Source organism: Sitophilus oryzae, unplaced genomic scaffold, assembly GCF_002938485.1.
Source record: "Sitophilus oryzae breed Bouriz unplaced genomic scaffold, Soryzae_2.0 scaffold_499_pilon_pilon, whole genome shotgun sequence".
Classification (NCBI taxonomy): domain Eukaryota; kingdom Metazoa; phylum Arthropoda; class Insecta; order Coleoptera; family Curculionidae; genus Sitophilus; species Sitophilus oryzae.
In genome coordinates, this window is record NW_022147083.1 from 3,112,522 (window position 1) to 3,134,851 (window position 22,330).

Here is a 22,330-nt window from a genome sequence, read left to right on the forward strand (position 1 = left end):
CAGACTAGTAATATTATCGTTTTTAGCAAAACGATATTACTAGCCCATTTGTATGCAAAAAGAAAACTATTTAAATCTTTATAAAAGAGTATACCATTAATTAAATATAACACCATTATTTCCGCCCATATACTAATTATTAATTACATACTTAATTGTGTTCGTTAATAAATTATTATAAATAAATGTGGATTTGAGTCAGAAATCAATATAATAATAAGTTATCAAATTAAAGTCTCTGTTGTTATAATAAATATAATAAGCATTTATTAAAAAATGAAATATCATTTTTAAGGTGTTACTTTTTATCACACTGTCTAATGCCCATACAAAATTCAGTTTTTTAGAATTTGGAGCAATTATTATTAATCAACGCAAACAGTCAGTTAATGTAGTTTGAATACTGGAATCATATTAATTGATCCTCTTTAACAAATATTTAAACAGTTTTTTTTATTTTTTAATAAAATAAACGAATTATATCGACAATATTAGTATCTGTACTCTTTAAAAATTTGGTACATCTTTAAAAATAATCTAAAATATCAATAGTCCATGGGTATATTGATAAATAAGTTCTAAATTACAAGAAAATGCATTTTCTACGGAAACTTAAAGAGATAGGTAAAAAATAGTATAATATAATTTGATAGACAATTAAATTGTGCATCTGATTCTCGTAAAATATAGAGGGTGTTCCATTTAAATTAAACAAGTTATTGCCGTTTGAAGCTAATATTTATTTAAAATAAATTTTTAGACACTCTGTATAAGGTAGTATTATTTTTATTATTGCAACACAATAACTGATCAGTAAATAAACTTCAGTAAATATTTAGTATTAAAAACTTTGATACCCTTGGAGAAATGAAGCCTTAAAATTTTTACTGCAATTTCACAAAATTGAAAATATTTCAAAAACGGTAAGGTTTAAGTATAATAAACCTTAATCAAATTTACCTTTATTTTAATCGTAGAAACTAAAAATGTAATAATATACAGGGTGTTCCATTTAAAAAAATACAACTTTGATATTTTTTACTTATTTGGGACATCTGTATCTTGTAAAATTATTTTTAAATTGTACCTCTAATAGTCCTTCATCGAACCCAAAACTTACAATTTGTAAAAATCTCATCGTTTAGCTACAATACTCCGTGTCGTATGTGGTGAACAACCCTGTATATTATTAAATTTAGGAAAAATATATAAATTATATTAATTTTATTTTTATTTTATTAATTGTGATTAATAATTGCGTTTATCTCATCAAGGGGGCGGGTTTCAACAAAATATCAAGAGAGAACTTTTAATTGGCATTAAACGGCCTACACAATTTTAATATGGAAAGAAAAAATCAGTGGCGCACATGTTTTTTTTTAAATATTCCAGTTATAACCCATATGCACGTCCATGATGCATGTCCCTGGTGAATGTGACATTTTTTTTAGCATTAAAATATGTAGCAGTTATAGTAACTTTTGTCCTCAAAATTTCATTCGAATCACTAAAAGTACTTGGAAGAAAAAGATAATAAATCGAAAAATTATTAAGACTTTAACACCCTGTAGCTACAAAACAAAGCAGAATCGGACCTATGTTGATATGAAAAATAAATCTTTTTTACGTGAGGAATTTCCCCACGAGAGATAGCACAAGTTTTTTGAAACGCCCTGTATTTAAGACATTCCTCCAATTTCAAAATATCCAATTTTCTAGTACATAAGTAACTAGAAACATTTTGTTGTATTTTTTTATCTTAAATATCGTAAATAATAGTATCTACTGAAAACAGCTTACTGGGATGCACTAATAAATCAACATTGTCAAAAGGCAACACTGTCTTAAGCTCAATGATCGCCTATAAATCTGGCAAACATAGTAACTTAAATAATTTAGTTAATTATGGCGTTTCACTAAAATATTCTGTTATTACACGAACGACTGAGATCCACAGTCAAACAATGTACCGATTGAAAAATTACGCCGGTTACGCTGATTACAGGCGGTGCGTAAACTAGACTTGATTTTAGGGAATACATTTTTTGACGCCGGCTTACACATACTAGTTTTTAATATGCCTACTTGTATGTAAAAAAAATTTAACTCGCTTCCGGCTAAATCGGTAGTGATATTCATTCAAACGGGTTTTTAATGGAAAGTGATGAAGTTTTGATAGGTTATTTATTGGGTTCAAATAAATTGGCCGTCTATACTACAATGTCGATGTTCCCCTGTATAATATAATTTAATAAACAATATATTAGAAAAATCAGCCATATTTTTTCAACTATATTTGCAATATTTTTCTATACTTTCAATTTTCGTCTTCTTTTGCATGATATAGAATTGCATGTAATCTCTTTACTATATCACAGAAATATACAGGGTGTAATTGGATGACGAAATAATCAAAAGGTGATTGTTTTTCCAAATATATGGAGGATTTATAATTTATTTGACGGTATCCTAGAAAATTATTTGTTTATACAGGGTGAGTCTTAAATAAGTGCCAATCTTTTCAGGACTGATAGATCTCGATAAAACAAACATATTTTTTCTCGCTACCGTTTTTTTTTCAAAAAAGTTCAGAATAATAAAAAAAATATATTATATAAATAATAAATAAATAAATAAGTTAGAAATAATAAATAGGTTAGGTTAGGTATTTTACTTTAAAAATTTCTAAAAAAAATATTTTTGCTTAAATTTTGAGAACCACTGGATCTTTTCTGGGTTTTCTTTCATGTAATTTTAATATAAAGGGGAATTAAAACAACTTTCGTTGGACGTCATCGTCCAACATGCGTCGTCTTATGGAGTTTTCTGGTGGTCGTATTATGATGTGCAACGAAAGTTATTTTAATTTCTCCATACTACCTATGTTGCCATATTATTAAGAAATTATGTTTTTAACTGAAAACTGAAAAAAATTGCAAATTTTTTTTTAAATTCCAAAATTTCAAAAAAAATTGTTTGCGAAAAAAGCCTCATAATCGTGTTTCTGGGGTCAAAGTACTACCCGTAAAAATATTTGCATTTATTTAACACGCACCCTGTATAAACCGTCATTTATTTTTTAAAAAACAATCTCTAATTCTTTTACACTTATTCATTTACACGCTTTATACCATTCTTATATAAAATTATGGGATTAAAAATGCTCTTATTTGTATCTCTAGAATAGTGCAGTATTGATTGTGGTTTGGCTGTAAATTTTATTAGACGGTATAAACAATCTTTTTGTTAAATTTATGTATGAGAATAAGAAATATGGTAATATTAGAAAATCTTTTTCGGTTTCAATATTTATCATGAGCTGTTACGAACCATTATATAAAAAATGTAGTGTGAACTTTTTTTTATTTGAAATCGCTTAAAACAACAGAACATCCAGTATACAGAGGCCTCACCAAACATAAAATCATAAAAATTTCTTTGCAGAAATGCATCATTCTCTTTTTTCCGACTTTAGAATAACTGAAATCAGTTAGACGAAAACATGTTCTTGCTTTACATTTTAAATACTTTTTTGTGTAGGTATGAACTTAACCTACTAGATACTGTAATTTAGACATCAATACCCAGTACCGAGAAAAAATGAAAATAAACAACACCAAACTAAAACAAACCTAACCAAAGCAATCAAAACACGCTGTAAGCTAAAACGCGTCTGTTTACGAACTTCAATTGCCGGGTACTTTTTAAATCTTCCATTATTTAACAATATTTTATCAATGAATGAAAATGGTACACTTGCTCAAGAAGTTTTTTTATATGTCTATGTTTAGAAAAATTTCTAGAATGAAAAACAGAAATATATTTTCATGTAACTGCTGTCAGCTATTCTAAAGTTGACAAACAGAAATGTATGTATTTCCGCAGAAATATTTTCATGACTTTCTACTTGGAAAAGCTCCAAGTACTAAATAAACAAATACTTCTTATATAACTGATTTCAGATAAACTAAAGTAGCCCTGATTTCAGTAACGTATTAGAGTTTTTCAACATTAGTTGAAAAACTGAAAATGATGCATTTCCGCAGAAAAAAAATTGTGACATACTATTCAAAACGGCTTTGAAATACTAAATAAAAAAATATTTCTTATACATATAACTGATTTCAGCTCAAGGAAAGTAGCCCTGATTTCAGCTATTTTAAAATAGAAAAACTCGAATAGTATGCACTTTCGCAGAAAATTTTTTATTACATACTAGTCGAAAAGGCACCAAATAAACAAATATTTATTACATACTTACTTCAAGTAAACGAAAGTCGAGCTAAATATATTTGCCCAATAACAATGCATAGATAATTATCTAACAATAATGGTAGGCAAAATTTTGTTACATTATAGTTATTATTAATATTATATTATACCCCAACAACTCCAGCAAGATTTTATAATGATTTATATTTTTTAAAAATAGACCACAGGACAGGTCATTTAATCAGTATTTTTTAGTCCACAGAATGATAAACGTAACAATTTTTTGTATCCAACATATTCGTAATACTTCCAAAGGAAATAGTATTACTATATTTTGACCCAAACAGAACATTTACAACAGTCTTTATAAAAAAAAGGCCAATCAAAACACTTTTATATCATAAATAATTGTCCATAGGTTTCATCTTACTTGGGTGTGCATAAAAAAGTTATTTAAAAAACATAAATAAGGGTGTATCGTGGTACATTTAATTATGAAATATACCAAAAATCGTAGTTTATTTTTCAATTAAATTATTGTAGGTATTTTAAGTATACAGGGTGGCCCGAACAGTATTCCGGAAACTTCGGCAGCATATTCTGCAGTTAAAAATAAGTAAAAAAATTCGTTTAAATGTATGTCCTAAGATGTTTAGTTTCAGAGATACAGGGTGTAGAAGTTTCATTATATTATTTTTTCCAAATAATTTCTGAAGTAACGACAATATTTGTATGAAAATTTTTGTCTAGGAGTTTTTGGACATGAGAAATTTGATTTTGATGTCAATATGACTCCTGCTGGTAGAGGGCGCCACCTACATGTGTTTTAAATGTTTGAAGCGTAATAACTTTTTGTCCTTACCTGTATAAAACTACAGAGTTAAAAAAATATACATCTCTGTGACTTTTTACGTAAAAGATATCTCTCTGTAAAAAACGCCACGAGTAACCGTTCTCAAATTACTTAGAATGGAAATAGTCGATACATGTCATTATTGACGAAAAATAAACGCGTTGAGTAGATAGTTATTTCACTGAAATAATAAATTTGGGAAATTTTTCTTTTTTTTAAATTAATCATAAATTTTTCTGCAAAAAAATTATGATAAAACAGTTTGTGTTTAACTTTTGGCACAAAAACATTTCAAATTTATGATCTCAATCTAATAACTAATTAGTCAACATGTTTAATTTATGTGAATGATAATTGGTATTGATAATTGTTATTCCAAATATCTCGAAACCATTACTCGTAGCGACTTTTACGAAGAGGCCTTTTTTACGTAAAAAAAACGTCGTAAATATATATTTTCTTACCCAGTAGTTTTATACAGATACGGACGAAAAGTTATTACTCTTCAAACCAGTTAAAAATATGTAGGTGGCGCCCTCTACTAATAGGAGTCATATTGACATAAAAATCATTTCTCCCACCAAACTCCCAGGCACCAATTTTCATCCAAATATTGACATTATTGCAGAAATTAATTGTAAAATATCGAAAAAAAATTAAACTTCTACACCCTGTATCTCTGAAACTAAGTATTTTAGGACATTATACGAACTTTTTTACTTATTTTTAACTACAGAATATGCTGCCTTGTGCATGTAGACCTTAGGAAAATGTTTAAACATTTTGCAAAATTTTCACTTCAAACTTTGTGTATGAATACGTAAAATGTGTTAATTACGTGGGCTGTTAATATTATAAAGTAACTCCTATGCATTTTCTTAATTATGTTATTTTTTATTGTTTTTAATTATTTTTTTAAATTTTATCAGACAAATTGAAGTGAATTATGGCTTAAGTTAAATATTATGATCATATAAAAATCAACTCTAAAAATTGTGTTTGCATACATTTAACCTAGGCTCATTTTATATAAAAAGATTATATTTTGATATTCATATCTAAATTATAGAGGGTGCTACAAATTCGGGGTACGAGCATTGTTGTCTTTATTAGAACATGGTTAAATTGGGGCAAATTTGCGCCTTGGGATGTTCACGAAGAATCCATCTAAAAAGTTTTAAAAAATTCAATTATTATTATTACATTTCAAGTTATTAAAAAACGATTTTTTTGAAAATAAATTTTATTTTTTTCCTGTCGTTACGTTTAAAAAAATCTAAAAACTAATTGCACGTTCTAATAACCACCTTATCGTAGCTACCTGATAGTATTTTTAAATTTTCAAATTAGCTGATAATTTGTGAGATAGGATGGGCCAACTAATTTTTTTAAATACCTGGCTTTTTTATTTTTTTTTTTTTTCTGTTTATGAAAGAATTCCTTCTTCAAGGAGTTCAACGATGTGCCACACTTAATATTTTTTTGTTTCGGGCACTTAAATACAATTTCTTTAAACTAATTTCAAGTCCGGCTCTGGTTTTTTAAAATATGTAATCTGTTCATCGTAACAATATTAATGATCTTCAAAACTTAACAATGACGTGTAGTAAAACACTGAATACGGAAAATCATTAGAACAATAAAAAATAATATAAATATAACATAATATAAACATTCAGATAAATAAACAATCTGGGCCTGTCGCCAAGGGATATTTTCCTTTGAGGGGCATAACTTGACGTCATTTGTAAAAGCGAAATCAATACATCTCAACATTTACAACAAAGAGTAAAAAATGCATTCGGAAGTATACGAAGATCTGTTCATAGAGTTGTACATAAAATTGAACAAAGATAAATTTGCGCATTAGGGAGTGTGGTAATCCTTTCGTACATGTAGAACAATAGAAACTAGTTTGTAGAAGTTGATTTATTTATAATAATTACAATTAATATTATGCAAAATAAATCGTATATTGAGATTTCAAATTATTCATAATACAAAAAGTTAATTTTAAAAATGCTGATCTGGATATTTTTTATTTGAATCTTTTAATATCTTAACTTTGAATCGTTTAATGTTATCTTTCAAAACATGATATAAAAATACAGGTCCGTCCAAATGGTTATGAATATGTACAGGGTGTCCCACTAAGAATAGCTCTCGGCTGTATCTCGGAAAGTATTAGCTGTAGCGGCTGCGGAAAAAAAAATTTGTAACTAAAGAGGCTATGGGAAATTGCTGGAAATTATTTTCAAGTTTGTAGAACGACCGCTAGGGAGCGCAACTGCAACAAAAAATAAGAAAATGGAGTTTTTACCTAATTTTGCTTAGATAAGGTATACTATAAGTAACAGGTTCATAATCTTCAGTAAATGTTGAATATTTTTTGTTAGAGCCATTTTCTCCTATTTACCAAAATAAAGTGGTGGGGGAAGGTTAGATCTGTTTTTATTTGAATATTAATAACTCTGGATTGGGTGATCGGAATCCAACAAGCGAAGGCTCGTTTAAAAGAGCGTTTCTTACTTTATATTATACCATAACAATAATAATAATAAGGTTTTGAACGTAGACGCTAGGGGGCGTTGTCTTACAATTTAACAAACATTACGCGTTTTTTCAAAAAAATTAAATGCAATAGTATATGTAATTTTAGCTGATAGTAAAGAGTAGTAGAAGCTTAAAAAGTCAGTGAAAACCGCATCTTGATATCCTCTTTCAAACCGAAGATATTAGCAAAATTATAATAAATACCAAAAAATAAGCCCTTAATTACAATACTTTTACAACACGGTATCAGTAGCCCTCTTGACTATGCCCATTCTAACCTAAAAATAAGATAGAAACAGTTAGTTTATTTTAAAATCGACGATATACCAGAATAGCATAATACCAAATGTATTCATATCTAATAATTAAGATATAAATAATAATGAGCAAGAAACGATGATTCAGTGAAGTCATGGTAAGCTTTGGAGAAAAGTTGCTTTTGATATAATAGTATAAACGTTATTTTTATTTATAAATTGTTATTAGATCAACATTTTGATAGTCTTAGCAGCGTTTTTTTATCTTTTAAATGCTTTTTCAAAATGCCTTTATTATTTGAAGTAGTTCGAGTTGTTGGCATTTTGAAATAAACTAATAACAATTTGACGTTTATACTATTACGCGAAAAGCAACTTTTTTCCAAAGCCCACCATGACTTCACTGAATCATCGTTTCTTGTTTACTATTATTAATATCTTAATTATTAGATATTAATACATCTGGTATTATGGTATTCTGGTATTTCGTCGATTTTAAAATAAACTAACTGTTTTTATCTTATTTTTTTTGTTAGAATGGGCCTAATCAAGAGGGCTACTGATACTGTATTGTAAAAATATAGCAATTAAGGGCTTATTTTTCGGTATTTATTATAATTTTGCTAATATCTTCGGTTTGAAAGAAGATATGAAGATACGGTTTTTGCTGACTTTTTAAGCTTTTACTACTCTTTACTATCAGCTAAAATAACACATACTATCGTATTTAATTTTTTGAAAAAACGCGCTTTATTTGTTAAATTGTAAGAAAGCGCCCCCTATCGTCTACGTTCAAAACCTTATTATTATTATTTTTATGGTATAATATAGAGTAAGAAACGCTCTTTTAAACGAGCCCTCGTTTGTTGGATTCTGATCATCCAGTCCGGAGTTATTAACATTTAAATAAAAATAGATCTAACGTTCCCCCACCACTTTATTTTAGCAGATAGGGGAAAATGGTTCTAACAAGAAAAATCCAAAATTTACTGAAGATTATGAAGCTATTATTTATAGTACCCATTATATAGGCAAAATTCTGTAAAAAATATATTTTCTTATTTTCCATAGCAGTTGCGCCACCTAGCGGCCGTTTTACAAACTTGAAAATAATCTCTAGCAATTTCTCATAGCCCCTTTAGTTACAAATATTTTTTTCCGTAAGCCTTACGGCTAATACTTTCCGAGATACAGCCGAGAGCTATTCTTAGTGGGACACCCGCTACAGGATTGCGCCTCTCATACTCCGCGGAAGCTCCAAGGAGAACGGTAGTTTATTCGAAATGAAATTTTGGCAGCATATGTAGGTTAACTGAAAGCATTTTATAAAAATATATAGAATTGTACAGGGTGTTCTCAAAAAAAGTTACACATCAAAGTTTTGTTTTTTCTAAAGGAACACCCTATATATTAATTGATTTTCGGATTCTAGGAAAGAAATAAAGGTGAATTTTATTAAAGGACCATATACCTAAAATCTAAGTATTTTGACTTATTTCACATTTTGTGAAAATGAAGAGTAAATTTCAAATTTCGATAACAGCTACCTAAGGAGCATTTAAGTAGCCTATTTAACGTGAGCATTTAACTATTTATAACTAATAGAATCATATCAATTCTCTCTGGTGTAGGATAAGTTTGCATTCTAGGCAAATTTCTGAGAAATTTCTTTGTTTTAACTGACACAAAATGATAACTAGTTGTTGAAGGTAGACTAATTAGACAGCTATGTTGAAGTAACGTCAGACATATCACAGCCACCTAGATTTTATCAAATAATAAAGATCTACTCAGATGAAATCATGTAAAAGAAAATATCTAGGAAAATCTTTGTTTAAGGAGTAGGCAACCTTAATAGTATTTCGAATAGACAGGTATTCCCCATTGAATATCGGAATAATATACTGGGTGCTCAATTTAAAATAAAAGAGTAACATGCTTTTAAAGGTGAACAATTTTCAATATTAATTTTGTCTCACCCTGTATAACGTTTTAGATGAAGTTTTAATTTGATTTAAAGTACAATAGTTCAATAGTTAATTTAACTACGTGTTAGCCTATACCGGGTAAATTCCAATTTAGGTAGCTTTTATTGTACTTTAAAAATTGTTCTTTATTTCTAGAAATTGTTAAATATGTCAAAAACCTTACATTTTAGTCATATATTCTCTATTAAAACTCACCTTTATTTTTCTCTTAGAAACCGAAAATCTATTAATATTTAGGATGTGTTCCGTTACAAAAAACACAACTTTGATATGTAAATAAACTCTCTATATTTTTAAAATGTGCTCTGAATTTAACCTACGTTAGCTTACAAAATTTCATTTCAATATAAACTGTCGTTCTCCTTGGAGCCTCCACGTATGAGAGGCGCCACCCTGATTTTCTAAAAAATCCGCTTTCTTCAAAAAACTTAACAATCCATGAAATTTTTGAAATTTCTTTGATATCATGTTGGTGAACATCACAAGGCGCAACTTTGCCCCAATTCTACCATGTTTGTATCTATTACGGTTTCCGAGATACCAATACTCGTACCTATAATTTGTAGCACCCTATATAGGTAGTTAAAAATGAATAAATAATACTTAAAAAATTAAACATAGAAAACAATATTAATCGGAAACTGCTTATAAAAAAATTTGAGTTTTATATCTTGCTCTTATAAAAGCAGATATGTATTTTTCGGTTAGCTATTTGTGCTACTGACGCATCGTTCTTAAGATTGTTCCTTGTCATGTTGCAGCGTTTGCCGGCTGTGCTGAGCAGGATAGGCATTATACTGGCCAGTCCCTTGGTAAGCCTATAGCCCTAATATTAACTAAAGCCAGCCCTGAGCGCGCCTGAAATATTTAGCCTTTGTAGCATATTATACCGCGAGCATTTTGCCTCTGTCCCCATAAATTGCTTTCAGTAAAGACATAACTTTAAGATTTGCTTATAATTTTGTACGTCGCACTTAGTATATTCAATCAGTAATCAAATAGACATTTTTTTTTAAATTAATAAAATATAAAATATATGTCAATTTATTATTTACAAATAAAATAAATCAAAATTGTTTAATTTAATGTAGAATTTTTTTTGGTACTAGTAGGATTATATAGTATAATAATGCTTTAATTTCATGCTAATTGCCTTTCCATTAAGCAAACAGAAAGTTATAATTATTGAATTGCGTTAAGCTTACAGCAATTATAGAACATGTAAAGCTTACAATCATTAATAAATGCAATTTGTTAATTAATTTATATAACTGCATATTTCGCAATCCCATGTTATTGTTAGTTACAAATTAAGGTGATATATTTAACAATAACCTTGTTTTCTTTCTTAATTTATTACAAATATATTTATTATAAACTTCATTTGGTTATATTTTAATGATTTAGTCAAAGATTTGATTGCTCTTTTATCATCGATATCATGTACAATGTACTAATTAATACAGGTACAGAGACACGTTTTGCACTTGAACAAGGTTATTGAGGCTTCAGAAAAAGCTCGATATTAGGTTTTTGATTTATGAATTGCAATTTTTTTACATAATATGAGGGCAATGGTAACGCACTTTTTGAAAATATTTTTGTCAACATATAGGATGATTCAAACATATTTTCAAACTAAACTTCTATATTTTAAAATGGTATGCAATATATTTTTTATCTCAGTGGATTTGCCACTAAATTTCCGTTTCAAAAATACCATAATGTCATATACTATACCAAGTGGTTTTTGAAATATAACCGTTTTTAAACAAAATTTACCGCTTATATAAAGCCCTCTTAAAATTCTAAATTCGAAGAACTATAAAAAATTTTAAGGACATAAAAAATAAATGTTAAGATATTTACAAAAATATAAGTAAGTGTGAATCAGAGTACCCCCCATTTAATTATGAAATATATACTATTATACAGTACTTAAACCGTTAAACAGTACTTAATATCGTTAAAAAAATAAAAAAATTTTGAATTTAGAATTATTTTAAGAGAACTTTAAATAAGCAGTAAATTTAGTTTAAAAATCGTAATATTTTAAAAACCACTCGGTATAGTATATGACATTATGGTATTTTGGAATGGAAATTTAATGGTAAATCTACTGATGTAAAAAAATATAGTATTCCATTTAAAAATATACAACTCTGGTTTGAAAATATATGTTTGAATCTGAAAATATGTATGTTGACAAAAATATTTTCCAAATGTACGTTTCCATTGCTCCCATATTAAGTAAAAAAATTAAAATGAAATTCACAAACCAAAAACCTAATATGGAGCTTCTTCGGAAGCCTGAATAACCCTGTATCAGTTATATATATATTATAATATACAATTATAACTGAAAAAAAAATAGTTCATAATAAAGACAATTGCAGTAGAAAATCAATCTTGAATTACTGAATAACCGCTTTGCCTTCTACTGTCAAACAAACATTGATTTTCAAAATTGAATTAAAAGTTTTTATAAAACATGGTATTACTAATCTACATTCTAAGAGTAACTATTTATAATTTAGGAATTGAATAATAAATTTACACACAAAATATTTCTAGAAGAAAAAAAATTTCAACTAATTTCTATTCAGTCTCATCATGAACTTATAACTTAGTTTACGCACTCTTTTAAGAATGTAGTATCTACACATAAAACTATATTAACTATCTCATAATATAACAAATCAATAGAAATTATTCATTAGTGGTAATTTTATAAATATTGAAAATAACATTATAAATTGCATAAAAAAATAAATTATTACAATTCAGAGAATGTTAAAATTATAGTGGTAGTATCTCTGTGGAAAATAAGTTTATAGATTTCTGTTAAAACTCTCCTTTGATATAATTTACTAAACATATTAAAAAGGCTTATTGCAATATTTAGTATAACTGCATTAATTTCACAAATTATACAAAATAATTAAAACTTGATATTCTATTCGTAACATCATAAATAAATGAACGAAATAATGAACTACATTAAAATAAAAAAAAATATGAGTCGAAAGAATATAGCATTGTGGATTGCATATAGCATTATGTTTTTTTTTGTCATCTAATATATTTGTTATTAAATTTTTATTATTAGAAAATACAAAACAAATAATTTCAAATAAAAAGTGTGACTATCATAAAATTAGTTAGCAACATCTTAAAAATAAATTATATGCTTACTAAAAACAACTTGCACGGCCAGTATATTAACTTTTGTATGAGCATGCTACCTGCTCATGCCAGCTAAAGCTATTAACACACAAGCATGATTAAAAATGCCAGTAACAGTGCAATTCTTTTGTATTAATTCAATATTAGTTAGTCTAATTTCACCACCTAAAATATAAAAGCCCCTTTTCACATTTAAAATAATTATTTCTATCAATCAAAACTATGTGAAAAATACAGAAGAATGCTAGTTTCTTCGCATGTAATTTTTGATTTAACCTTTAATACATACAGCACAAACATAATTGATATGATATAGTCTAGATATCTCATATAAAGATATTAAGGATGTAGCGAGGGTTGTAGGGTATGTAATATGAAAACTATTTTTTCCATAAAAAATTTAATCATAAAAAAACAAAATTGGAAAACAAGAAGTGTTAAAAAAAGTATTATGTACTTAGGTATTAGTACTTAGTATTAATTACATTACAAGAGGCTTAATGCAAGAAAAATATGTAAGGAATGGGAACCATTAGGATGCACCAAAATAATAATATATTTATTTTTATCTTAGTTAGCATGAAACTATCGTTCACCATGATGAAAAAAAAATATGGTTAAGTTTGTGTTCTTAATATTAATATTTAGAGGTGTCTCAACGTGATTTTCTATTTAAATATTAACGTAATTATTGGTAGATCAAATTGTATTAATTGGTTACAAACAAAGATTGCTTTGTTCTTTTTCGTTTTTGACCTAAGATCCGTTAATGGATTTTTAATAACCCTTTTTTTAATCTAATAAGCAATTAATCAAAATGTCTAATACAGTACCTATGTAACATAGAATGAATAACATTTAACATTTTTATAAAAATAAGAGAACTCCTAAAAAAGTTTTCATCTTGTACTTAGGGGAGAGCTTTTGTGTTCTTTGTTCTTATTACTTTAGCAGACGTTCAGTAATGCTCTCTTAATATGTTGTTTTCATTCTGGATCAGAACGAGAGTATAGGTATACAGAGTGTTTCAAAAAACATGCGCCATCTTTTGTGGGGAGATTCCTCGCATAAAAAATAAAATTTATTTTTCATATCAACATGGGTCTGACTTTGCCAAGGACTTTCCCTTGTTTCGTAGCTACAGGAGGTTAAAACCTTCATTTTTTTCGATTTATTTTAATTTTCTTCCAAGTGCTTTTAGCGATTTGAATAAAATTTGAAGAGTAAAAGTTACTATGAGTGCTACATATTTTAATGCTAAAAATAGTTTCGACAGATTCACCAGGGACGTGCATATGCGTTATCACTAGAATATTTTTCTAAAAAACATATACGTCACTGACTTTTTTTTTCATACTAACAAAAGCGTGTAGACTATTTAAAGACGATTAAAAGTTGTATCTTGATATTTTGTCCATTTCGATTTCCTCGATGAGATAAACTGGCACCCTAAAAATAATGTTATTTCGAGGGTGTCGGTGGAGCGTGGTTAATAAAAAAGCGTCAAGCTTTGCAACGCATATCTATACTAATCACTAATAACTAGAGATAAGCAAAACTGCGATTCTCCAGTAGCAATTGGAACTGCGACTGCGATTATTAAATCGCAGCGACTGTAACCTGCGATTGCGATTTTAATATTTAAATGTTGCACTAGGTATATAATTGTCTGTGTACGTATCTTAACAGTTCAAAAAAGTTAATAATAATCAGTTGTTTAGTTTTTCATTTTTTTAAGATCTGAAACACATTATAGGTATTAAAACTTTATAGATGCTGCAACTGCTCCAACTACATATACCTACTCTTTCTACCGGTTCTCAATTATCTAATTCTTTATCCAATTCTTAAAAAATCTAAATGAATTAGTCTTTTTAAATGGCTCACCCCTAACTTTTAAATTTTTTTCAGATAAAAAAAAACAGATTGGTTACGTTAGTATATGACATAACTCAGGATTGATTATGGATTGATTGACGTATTCAATTGATTTGTATTCAATCCTGTTTCGCCAAAAATAACTACAACTTTTGATTTTTTAATGGCACTCTCAGTATTTTTCGAGGTATTTTTATTACTTTATTCGATAAAAAAAGAGACTCTGAATAAAATGACATATCATATATCAACTTTTGACATTTTCGCATATGGTTTAATTGGAATTGTAACATGCGGTTCATAACGACGATTTGACTTGAAATACCAAGTGTGTGGTACGAAATTATTCATAAAAAATCTTTTTTCTAAATATGCCAATGAGCGACCCCCGTTCCATTTGAAAAAATTAAGATATGATTAAAAATACGATTTGGGCATCTTTTTTCACTGGCCAGGACAAGGCACGAAAATCAATAGAAGATCAAATCTATTTTTCCAAGGCATCTTGATTAAATATATCATAAAAAATGATGCTTGTTCTAAAATGGTTAATCCCGTTTACACTTTTCCAAATTCCCATACCGTTTTAGAGAAAATTAAGAAAAACATGAAAATATGGAGGAATTTGGATGGAAGTCCTAAAAATCAAAACGCATTTCTATGGTAATGTAACTTCGTTTTCATTCTTTGATAGACTGTTATTCATAGAATTTTAATTAACATAATATTTTTTGTTGTTTTAAAATGTTAGAGAGGCACAACATTTACTTAGTACAACACTATGGAAAGGATGATGATAGTTATCGGAAAATGTGATACTTTAACAACAACAAAGAAAATGACGTTAATCAAAATTAATAATAACCATCTATCAAACATCTATCAAAGAATGAAATCGAATTGATATTACAATAGAAACAGATACTGGCTTTTGTCGCCCTAGGACTGTATGATGAGTTATAACTCAAGAAAGGGGGACACAGTAGATCTCTAAGGTCGCAGTGATTAACCCCCCTCCCACTCATTCTAAATTCTACCATAGAAACGACTTTTGACTTTCGGGACTTTGAAAAAAAATTCATCATAATTTCATGTTTTTCTTAATTTTTGTCTAAAACGATATGGAAATTTGAAAAAGTATAAACGGAATTAACCATTTTAAAACAAGCAAAAATTTTTATGAAAAATGAATTTTTCTCAAAATATCAATAATAAAAAAGTTTTTCCTCTTGCAAAGACAATCCGGGGACATATTGTAGATTGAAGTTTAAAATACCATTTTTTTAAGCAAAATAGTCAAAAGTTCAACAATATTCAAAGTGTTATTTTTTATCGAATAAAGTAAAAAAACCGAGGGTGCCACTTAAAAATCAAAAGTTGTAATCATTTTCGGTGAACCAAGAAATGACCAAAAACAATTAAATACGTCAATCAATCCTAACATACCAAATCTTGTTTTTTTATCAGAAAAAATAAAAAAGTTACAGGGGGTAAACCGCTCTTGAGAAACACCCGGTATATTATGATCGTGGCCCTAGAAAATAATACATTCTCGGTAAATAAATAATATCAGAAAGAAAATTCAATCGCAGTTTACTAAATAAAATACTTAAATAGACCACGAAATTACATTCGCAACAATATCGCCAAATCGCAACTCCTAAAAATTCAAACTCTACTAGTAGATAGAAATCACGATCCCAGTTTACAAAATTACAATCGCAACAAAATTGCAACATACTCACAAATCGCAGCTTTAGTAATACTGGTTACCTAAATTCGTTTCAGAAACTTGCTAATAGAAGAAATCGCAATCGCAGTTTTCTATGAGAACCTACGAAATTACAACTTGCGATCGCTGCGATTGAATCGCATTTTGTGATTTTTTTCTCATCTCTACTAATAACGTATTTGAAGAACTATAGTTAGGTATACAAAAGACTACATATAATTAGTATCCTGACTGAGAATACTTACTAACACAATTAAATTATCTTAATTTGCATACCTCTATCTACATTTATCATATTTAACTTTATTCTTTTAAAACTAATTGTTAATTATTTATCAGGAGACTGCCCAACAAGAATATTTTTCTACATTCTGTGAAAGTCCTTTTAATCATAATCTAGTAAGTTCGTCAAGTTTGTTGCATTAAATAACATTTTTCTTATAAACCTACATATTAACCCACTCATATATCATTAACAAAAATACGTTTAAACAACTTGATTGGTTTTGAATGTGAAATACTTTTGTGTGGTATATCAATTATTCTTGTTTTATATTTATATTATAGTAAATTTAGATTACAAAATAAATTTTGGACAGCATAGCAGCATTAAGAGTAGTACAAGTATATGCAAAAATCTTTTACATGGCAATTAAGAAAAATATTAAATACCTATATAGAAAGAGACCTATATAGACGTTGAATTTACGTTAACATGCATAATTAAAATATCTTTAGAGAAACAAGAAAACAATCAATAAATTGATATGGATAACTTCAGTACTACCAAGGGTACTACATAACTTTTACTTATTCTTACGCTTTACTATTTATAAACAAACCAAAAACTGATATAACCCCATGAATTTTATTATACAAGGTGTCCCAGGCTGAGCGTGCATTAGAAGTTTCTAGAGAACTACCATATTTATATCAGAGATTTTTCGCACATTATTGTCTAACCAAACCAAACCAAACTTTCTTATTTTAAATTGGTACCCCCATTTTTTATTACATATTTAAATTCTCTAAAATTTTATGAATTTTGATATCAAACACTCTATATCTAATATTAACCGTTTTTGAGAAAAAAAAAATATTTAAAATTTTTGAATGAACAAAACTGTAAAAAAATGGTATAGCCTAAACGTCAAATTTAGGGACTACCACTGCGGCATAAAGAGGAGACATGTGAATATATATTTCAACAATTAAATTATTTGAATGTCAAATAATATTGGCCGTAGCTGTCATGGAATTGAGCGATTAAAAATATATCATAAATATTTTTTTTTCAAATGGAAACCTACTTTTTTATTTAGTGACTACACTAGTGAAAAGTTTTTCAATTCGTTACTTTTTGATTATACATGTTCCTACGTATACCTAAAATATATCGTTATTAAATTATTTAATATTAAGTTATAAAACGTATATTTTTCTTGATTTTAACCAGTAGCCTATGACTTTAAACATCAAGCGATGTCAAAAAATAGATTTGTTCGGGTTCTTATTAATACCGATTCTGAATCGTCCCAGAACCTTGCAGCGCATGCGCAAATGAAATAATGTCTTCATATTTTCTTCTGCGCATACGCATCACAGTTCTAGGACGGTTCAGAATCGGCAATAAGAGAAACCCGAAGTAAGCTAATATATCTAGCCATGTCATATTTTAAAACTTTGTTAAAAAATCAATGTCATCGATCGCATTTTCGTGCCAACTTTGCGTCGTTTTTTTCGATCATGCGGTATATTATCAAAAATATCCACTTTTAGATATCACTTAAGTGAGAAAATACGAGATATATTTTTATAAATACATTTTATAAATTTTTACGGCAGCATTATTTATAATATACGAAATACGAAAAAAATATTATGCTTTAGAACTAAATCTTAAATAACCTAAAAACGGTTTATTTTAGGTATAGGAACATGTATAATCAAAAAGTAACTAATTGTAGTAGGTTTCCATTTGAAAAAAAAAATATATTTATGATATTTTTTTAATCGCTCAATACCATGACAGCTACGGCCAATATTATTTGACATTAGAATAATTTTTCGATTTTTTGAAACAGATAGCCACATCACAGTGGCTGTAGTTTGAATTTGACGTTTAGGCTGTACAAATTTTTTTGACAGGCAATTTATTTCCTTCAAAAATGTTAAATATTTTTTTCTCAAAAACGCTTATTGTTAGATATAGAGTGTTTGATATCAAAATTTATAAAATTTTACAGAGAGTTTAAATATACACTAAAATATTTATTTAAAATAAGAAAGTTGCTGTCAACTTCCGGTATTTCCGGAAGTGCCGCCATATTGAAAATAATGTTTCACAACGAGATTTATCGATTAAATAATCGATAAATCTCGTTGTGAAACAATGATGTGCAAAAAATCTTCGATCTAGATATTATAGACATATTATATTCTAGAAACTGCTAATGCATGCTCAGCCTGGGACACCTGTATAGCTTTTAATAATCCTCTAGGGATTTCTAAAATATCGGAAAAACGTCAACCCTAATCCTGTATTATTTCCTTTTTTAAATTTCTAATAATTTTCAATATAAAAGTTCGTTTTTCGTCTATTTCAAAATTTGTAAAAACAATTAAAAATGAAAATAACTCATCCTTACTTGTCTACATATTTTGAAAAGTAATCTATATTTACTTTTATATATACTCATTTGTTTTATTTGTAACAAAAACTAAAATGTGTGCAATTTTTACAACCAGTTTCAAATATGATTTTGACATATTTTAAAATATTTCATTTATACAGGGTGATAAAAAGCGAGACTCTACGACTGTTCCGAACGAGATTGGTACATGTCCAAGTTGTGGACCTAGTCCTTGTTCGCATACAAATAATGGCTGCCCAACAGAGGTAATTAACTAATTGTATTTACTTTAATTATTGCTCTAAATTGCAGCTTTGTACGGTTATTGAATTATTTTGGTTAAATCAATTAAAGTTAATATTTGAAGGGTCCAGGGGAAAAACAAGATTAGCGCCATTTTACTAATTTTACGGGAGAACGCTGGACAGCTGGTGGTTATCAGGTTCTTTCCGTGAATCCAATATTTTTACTAGGCCTCTTGAATTTAATAACTTATTGCTCTGCAGAATTTATACATTGTGCAGTTAGACCTACTATAATATTGTAAAATCCTGAAATTAAGAAATTGACGCTTATAAAGTTTTTCCCCTGGGCCCTTCAATTGAAGTGCATAGTCTTTGTATTATTTAGTATTAAGTAGAGGGAAGTAACTAAATATGGAATAGTATCCCTAACATGGAATACCGCTATTTCTCGGAAACGAATAGACCTAATCGCAAAAGACAGTGATTTTAATCTATTTCGATCATTATACTCACGTGCAGGTTTTGCCTTGTCATTTAACGGGCCTTGCGGCCACGGCGACAATGTTTTCTTTCAGCGCTATGAGAAAAGTTTTTAAGGTACTTAGAAAGTAAGTATTTCTTGATAAGCGATTGCAAATAATATTTGTATACAAATATTATGCCAATGCATTGATTACATGTTTGTTTGATTGTTTTAACAGCGTTTTCAGATGCACTATAGGATAGAATTCAGTTATTTGGCCATGAAAGGATAAAAAACCAAACATGGGTTTAGGATGGTTTTTTTCCAAATCAGTTTGAGTATTATATGCTTTTAAGAGAAACTTAAGTTAAATTTTATCTTATATTTTATATTATTTAAAAAAAATCTCATGTCATTTTTTTAATTTTTTTTTTGTTTAAACGGAAATAAAAATTATTATTGCAAGTTCTAGACAATTTTTCATAATTGAATGTGATCTAAACATGTGTGTTGAAAATAACATGTTATTATTTTTTTTCAGTAAAACACAATGTCAGTTAATGAAATTTATTTACCTTTACAAAGAAATAAATGGAAATCGAACAAAGTAGATAATGCAGATATGTGAAAGTTGTGAAAATATTTTTTTTATCTAAATCTAAGAACTATCACTGTTATGACTAAATTACTTAACATTTCTGTATCAAGTTCAATGTTAGCTAAGCCTAGATCCTCAAGAAAAGTGTCTAGATTACCACAGTCTTCGGTACCACACACTCTTCCATACCACATACCTTTATTTGCATATTTGCAAGAAACAGCTGTTTTTCTGATTGAACCTACCAGTTGGGCCCCCTGACGGCCATTTTTGGAACTTGAAAATAATTTCCAGCGATTTCTCTTGGCCGATTTACCTAAAAAAAATTATTCCGAGTCAAAAAGATTAACGGTTACTGAGTTATGGCCGAGGTCCGTTCTTAGTTGGCCACCCGGTACTCTTACGACTTGTGCTATAAGTACGTATAAAACGTATTTATGCAAGCTCACGCAAAAATTAAATACGTGCTATTTTAGCTGGTATTCCAGTGCACTGTGAAAAGTTATTCCGATATCAATCAATTGCAATCATTTTTTTGTAGTTCCAACGGAAAAGAAGTAATGAATAATTTAAGTAACGCTAAACCTTGCTTAACATTTTTGGCAATAGATGCGTAGAAAATATATTTTTTAACTGAGCATTATATATTTTTCTTATTACTTACCATGAGTATTCGTCTCCATCATAACAAAAAAAACATTGCTCGAAATCTAATTCGCCACATTCACCAAATTAAATTTATACTAAATTGACGCGATAAAGAAACAATTATTTTCTTTGACACACACAGCTTACTTTGCGTTGCCGCCACGCATGACCTACTTAGTGTTTTGATCTTTTTTGTTATCCACATCATGAAATAGGGATTTTTCAATATTTACGTAATATTTTGAGGAACAAAACAGAACTGTAAAACTTTATCATTTTGGTCAAAATTAACTGATTTATCCCAAAGTGAGATGGAGCGGAGCGTCCGCGACGGACTGTCCGCGACTTCGAGCAAGTACCATGAGTTTATATGAACGATTTCACATGGGTCGCGTATGCTCCGTCTGGATGAGCTATACTGAAAAAAAACCGCGCGGACGCTCCGCGCGTACGGTCCGCTCCATCTGAAAGCGCTGTGGGTCTTTTTTTCTTCTCAATATGTTTAATAAAAAATCTGATATATAATTTTTGATTAGTTTGAAGTGTTTGTTTTATAGTGGTTCATATTTGGGTATCTATACCATATTTAGGTGCCTTTATGTTCAATTTGTTTTTGAGAAAATTTTATACTTTAAATAAATATATGTATGTAACAGAAACTGTATGGCTGTTAACTAAGAATAAAAAATTTGATTTACAATACTTTTTTTTATACCGGGTATTCCTTAAACGTGTCTCACCCCTATAACATTTTTTTTAACAATATGTATGTTTTTAATATAATATAATTTATGTATATGACATAAATTAGAATTGATTGACGTATTCAATTGTTTTCGGTCACTTTCTGTACAACTTTTGATTTTTAAATGGAACCTTCGGTATTTTTTTAATTTATTCGATAGAAAATAACACTCTGAATACAATTGCTTATCATATGTCAACTTTTGACATTTTCGCTCTAAAAAATCGTATTTCAAATATCAATCTAAAGTGCCATGGCTAATGGCTGTGTTAAAAACACTAACATTTAACCAAGGAGTCTTCAAAAGATAGATTTGAGGCGTCAAGTTGCAAAACCCGT

The 22,330-nt window shown here is 28.5% G+C and overlaps 1 protein-coding gene across 11 annotated transcripts in view; it reads left to right on the plus strand.

Moving 5' to 3' along the window:
- Window positions 1-22,330, plus strand: part of LOC115886812 (glycine receptor subunit alpha-4) — a 440,445-nt gene that overhangs the window by 413,294 nt on the left and 4,821 nt on the right. For 4 of the 11 annotated variants that reach the window (XM_030906104.1, XM_030906106.1, XM_030906105.1 and 1 more), the window contains exons 11-13: window positions 10,625-10,675; window positions 16,999-17,058; window positions 19,454-19,558. In XM_030906104.1, coding sequence (XP_030761964.1) covers window positions 10,625-10,675; window positions 16,999-17,058; window positions 19,454-19,558 — 216 coding nt within the window. The remainder of the gene's footprint in view (window positions 1-10,624; window positions 10,676-16,998; window positions 17,059-19,453; window positions 19,559-22,330) is intronic. The other 7 variants (XM_030906108.1, XM_030906110.1, XM_030906109.1 and 4 more) reach the window with 3 other exon arrangements.